This window comes from Anoplopoma fimbria, chromosome 7, assembly GCF_027596085.1.
Source record: "Anoplopoma fimbria isolate UVic2021 breed Golden Eagle Sablefish chromosome 7, Afim_UVic_2022, whole genome shotgun sequence".
Lineage (NCBI taxonomy): Eukaryota > Metazoa > Chordata > Actinopteri > Perciformes > Anoplopomatidae > Anoplopoma > Anoplopoma fimbria.
The window spans coordinates 866,420-871,419 of NC_072455.1; the positions used below are offsets into that span (position 1 = coordinate 866,420).

The 5,000-nt window shown below is 39.6% G+C and overlaps 2 protein-coding genes across 2 annotated transcripts in view; one reads left to right on the plus strand and one right to left on the minus strand.

The window, feature by feature from the left end:
* The window catches only part of wdr55 (WD repeat domain 55), a 4,013-nt gene extending 1,193 nt beyond the window's left edge, over window positions 1-2,820 (minus strand). The window contains exons 1-3 of the mRNA XM_054601693.1: window positions 2,286-2,820; window positions 1,448-1,554; window positions 782-1,051 (exon numbers count right to left, since the gene is read on the minus strand). Of these exons, the coding sequence (XP_054457668.1) occupies window positions 782-1,051; window positions 1,448-1,554; window positions 2,286-2,816 (908 nt within the window). The 5' untranslated portion in view covers window positions 2,817-2,820. The remainder of the gene's footprint in view (window positions 1-781; window positions 1,052-1,447; window positions 1,555-2,285) is intronic.
* Window positions 2,821-3,935: 1,115 nt separating this feature from the next.
* The window catches only part of LOC129093539 (coiled-coil domain-containing protein 171-like), an 11,796-nt gene continuing 10,731 nt past the window's right edge, over window positions 3,936-5,000 (plus strand). The window contains exons 1-2 of the mRNA XM_054601588.1: window positions 3,936-4,006; window positions 4,746-5,000. The exon at window positions 4,746-5,000 is cut by the window's right edge and continues 17 nt beyond it. Of these exons, the coding sequence (XP_054457563.1) occupies window positions 4,772-5,000 (229 nt within the window). The 5' untranslated portion in view covers window positions 3,936-4,006; window positions 4,746-4,771. The remainder of the gene's footprint in view (window positions 4,007-4,745) is intronic.

Here is a 5,000-nt window from a genome sequence, read left to right on the forward strand (position 1 = left end):
GGACCATTAGACCATAGTGGTCTGTCAAAATACCTGCTTGATCCATTTGAAGACCATTTTGGACCATTTAAAGCATTAAGAAACCAGAGTAGAATACCAAACATCTGGAAGTACCTTCAAGAGACTGGGTTGGACTATTGAAGATAAAGACCATTATGGACCACTTTAAAGCATCTTTGACCATCAACAGACCACCTCTTTCCATTTGAACACCAGGTTGAATCATCAGAAGATCATTATCGACCATTTTAGAGCATCTTAGACCATCAAAACATCAGCTGGGACCATTAGACCAGCTTGATCCATTTGAAGACCAGGTTAGACCATCCAAAGACCATTTTGGACCATTTTAAACCATCTAAGATCTATTAGACCAGTTCGGTCTATGAAAAGACCAGCTTGAACTGTTTGAAGACCATTTAAGAGCATTAAGAAACCAAGGCAGACCACCAAAACACCAGCTTAGACCATTAGAAGACCAGCTTGGACTATATGACGATAAGACCACCAAAAGACCATTTAGAACCATTTTAGAGCATTAATAAAATCAGCCTGGATTAACAAACCTTCAGACTGGACCATTAAAAGGACCAGCTTGATCCATTTGAAAACCATCTTAGACCACAAAATCACCAACATGGACTCTTAAAGACCACCATGGATCAATTCGGATGATCAATCCCAATGAACCGTTGACCTCCACTGATTTGTCCAACAAAGAAGGACAAAAGTGTTTGACCTTTCAAAAACCACCTTAGACCCCAATGGGAACCCAACTCACCGGATGTAGCCGTCCATGGAGGCGGTGCATATGATGCTGTCGGTGACGGGGGCGATGCACTCCACCGACTCGGCCTTGATGGCGAAGCGGTCGCTGGTGGCTCCGAAGCCGTTCCAGTTGAAGATGTAGATCGTTCCCTCGCTGGAGCCGCACACCACCTTCTTGCCGCGCTTCATCACGGCCACCGAGGTCAGGTCGCCGCTCTGGGACTCCGACAGCAGCTCGAACCGCCGGCGCTTGATGTTGAAGACGCCCATCGTGCCGTCGCCACTGTGGAGGATCACGGGTGGGGTTTGAAAAACATGTTTTCTTTAAATAATCACCAAAACTACATCCTTTATCTCAGCCAGAAGCTGTAAAAAACGTCATCATCATCAGATTTTCATCTTTCCGACGGTCTTTGAACACATCATGTGTGATCAAAACATTTTATTCTACATGTCTCATTTAAATCTCGCTACAAATAAACCGTTTACTTTAAACAAATTCTGTAAAAAACATTAAATTCTGAGCTCCTCAGTGAAACTATGAAGTCATGATTGATTCATCTGAGACCAACAGTCATGTGACAACAAATCAGTGAAACTTGGACTGAACTTCAGGCTGCTGGACACAGAGCAGAGAGGAGAGGGTTTGAATCCTCCCTGGTTGTGAGGTAATGCTCACCTGGTGGTGAGGAGGATCCTCTTGGCCTGGTCCACGGCGATGTCACTGATGTAATCATCGTGTTGTTTCAGATCCATGACGGCCGACCCCCTCCTCATGTCCCACACCTTCAGGAGGAAACATCAAGAATCAAGAAAAAGTTGCTTTATGGGGATTTGCTATCTGCATATAAAAACACTGGAAGTCATTTTGAATCACGATCCACAGACTGTGTATAAGAAGTGGACGTAGTCGCCACGACGACTCCCAGTGGTTTGTGGATGTTTTAAAGCCTTGAATTCAGAATTTTGACTATTTGTCTCATAATTTGGTGTTTTGTATCTCAAATATATGATGTTTTATCTAAATATGACCTGTTATTAATAATTATGACTTTTTATTGCACAATTATGAATTTGTAGCTCATAATTTATATCTAATCATTTTGAATTTCATAATTGTCACATTTTCCCCATTTATGACTTTTTTTATAATACAATTAGAACTTTTATCTCAAAATGTAAAACAATTATCTCAAAATTTGACTTTTCATCTCATATTTTGACTTTTTATCTCATATTCTGACTTTTCATCTCATATTTAGACTTTTTATCTCATATTTTGACTTTTCATCTCATATTTTGACTTTTCATCTCATATTCTGACTTGTGAACTCATATTTAACTTGTCACTCATATAACTTGTCATCTCATATATATATCTCATATATATTATATCTATATATTATATCTCATATATTATTGTCATCTCATATTCTTGTGATCATTTCTGACTTGTCATCTCATATATTAACTTGTCATCTCATATATATATATATTTATCTCGTTCCGGTGCAGACCTTCAGGGTTCCCCCGTCGTCTCCGGTGGCCAGTATGTTCTCGTCCACCAGCAGCAGGCTGTTGATGGGGGCCCCGTGCGCGCCTCGGATGCGCGTGACCAGCTTGCCCAGCTCTGCGTCCATCAGGTGGACGGCCTTGTCCCGGGACACGCTGTAGAGCTGCCGGCCGTCCCGGGAGAAGCGCAGCTGCCTGCAGGACTTGACGTGGTGCCCGGAGGACCAGAGCTCCCGGGTCTGGCCCTCCGTGCACGAGTACGAGTACGCGTAGATGTCCCCGTCCACGTCCCCGCACACGAGCACGTCCCTGCTCGGGTGCATCGCCACCGTGTTGGCGATGGCCTCCAGCCGGATGTCCTGCGGGGTGTCCCGGGTCCGAGGCTCCTCCGGACCCTCATCCGGGTCCGAGTCCGGGTCCGAGTCCGCGGAGGCCTCCGGAGGGTCCGTGGTGGTCTCTGGAGGGTCCGTGGTGGTCTCTGGAGGGTCTGTTTGCTCCGGTGATTCGGTTTCAACGTGTTCTGCGGGCGCCGCCATGTTGTTTTGCTTGCTTTCTTCTTCTACGCTGGTTAAATGGTAGCGTCGTCAGGGGAAAACACTCCACACTGCCCCCTGCGGCACTGCACGGTACTGCACGTTAAATGTCTGTTAATATAATATAAGATAATATAAGATAATATAAGATAAGATAAAATAAGATAATATAATATAATATAACATAATATAATATAAGATAATATAATATAATATAAAATAAGATAAAATAAGATAAGATAAAATAAGATAAGATAAAATAAGATAAAATAAGATAAGACAAGATAAGATAATATAATATAAGATAAAATAAAATAAGCACTATCCTCTCTGCTGCTGTAATCCTGTAAATTTCCCCGCTGCGGGACTAATAAAGGATTATCTTATCTTATTTTATCTTATTGTGATACAATAGCAGCACTACACAATGTCATGCATCTGTAGCCACATACACAGAAAATATAAAATAAATGAATACATAATAATTAATAATTAATATTTCTTATTAGAATATAATCAAACTAAATTAAATAGGGCGAACAAAAATAAAGGAAGTTTGTATTTAATAATTGCAATGAAAATGCACACCTTTTATACATCATATGGGAATTAGCACTGGATAACGTTATATATTCTTATTTAGAAACCCAGGGTGAAATATATATTTCTTTATTTTTTGTACCAATGCAAAAAAGAGAATACAACTTTTTTTTTTATTCACGCAGACCTCCAAACACATGTTTGGGTTATTTATAGTAAAACCATTTAGGTTAATATCTGCTTTGAAATTACAAAACGTAATTCTTTAATTTGTTAACAGCCATTTGATGAGTGGGCTATAATAAAAATGTTTCAATATTTTTAAGTTGACTAATTCGTGTTTGGTTGAACAGGATGCCTTTTCAGATCCATTAATAATCTTATTTTATTTTATTTTTATTATCTCATTTGTTTTTTATTTGTAATTTTAATGTTTTTGTGTAATAAATAATTTCAAAATATTTGTTTTATTTGAGGTTTATTAAATCAATAAGTCATTTTTAAATAAACTCATTATTACCTGAAATAAATGAATAAATATATCACGTGTAGAAATGGACGCTCACCATTGGCCGGTTAACCAGCCAATCCGGAGTGAATGCGGAAATGACGTATAGACGCTAAAGATGGCGTCAGTTTCAAAAGGAGTTGCTGTGAGTGTTTCTAAACGTCCACTACGAGCTGTTTACAGCTTTTATTATTAATGTTTTAAATAAAATACGTCGTGTAGACTTTGTTTTACTGGTTGAAGTAGATTTTGAGGTCAAACATGTTTTATATTTATTTATATTTAGGATTGAAACCGTGAAACTGGTCTTTAAATGTGCACAATGTGGACAAACTCAGCTGTGTTGTTGACAGTGACATTTAAATAACTTGAGATTATGTGGACATCCGGTATAAATGTTGTTTCTAACAGATGCCGAATTGTAAAGTGTATCTTAATGATTAATAACCCGTCTTCTTTAATGTGTGAATGGGTCATAACTGGTGTGGTGCTGTGGTGAATGTTTAATACATATGTTTATGAATGGAGATCAGTTTCAGGGTTGAGTGCATCTATTGGCAAGGCAACATCCTCCAAGCAACCGGCAACGCCTGCAGCAACACAACCTCCAGACTCTCTGCTGCTGCTCTCCAACATATTTAGATATTTAATGCACATTTAATAATAATAATAATAATAATAATAATAATGGATTTTATCTATATAGCACACTTTAAAATACAATGATGCATAGGGTAAAACAATCACAATAATCAAATATGATAATAAAACGCTAAAAACAAATAATAAAATAAAATTAATTTAATCATAATAAAATCTAAGACTATATATTAAAACTGAACAACCACCCAAGACAAGCAATCTCCATTTAAACTCCTCCTCAGGGTCATTAGAGGAATCCACTGGAGAGATGCAGACGGAACCAGCCGAGAGGAGGAGACGAGCGAGAGGAAGGAGAGAGGAAGATGAGGAGGGAAGGAAAGGAGAGAAGGGACCAAGGAGGGACAGGAGCCGAGGAGGACGGAGCAGGGAGGCGGAGGAGAGGAGCAGGAGGGCGGCGTCAGAAGGAGGTGATGGAGGCGAGCAGTCAGGGAGGAGGAGAGTCCATCAGCTGGAGAAGGAGAGACTGGAGCTGACCT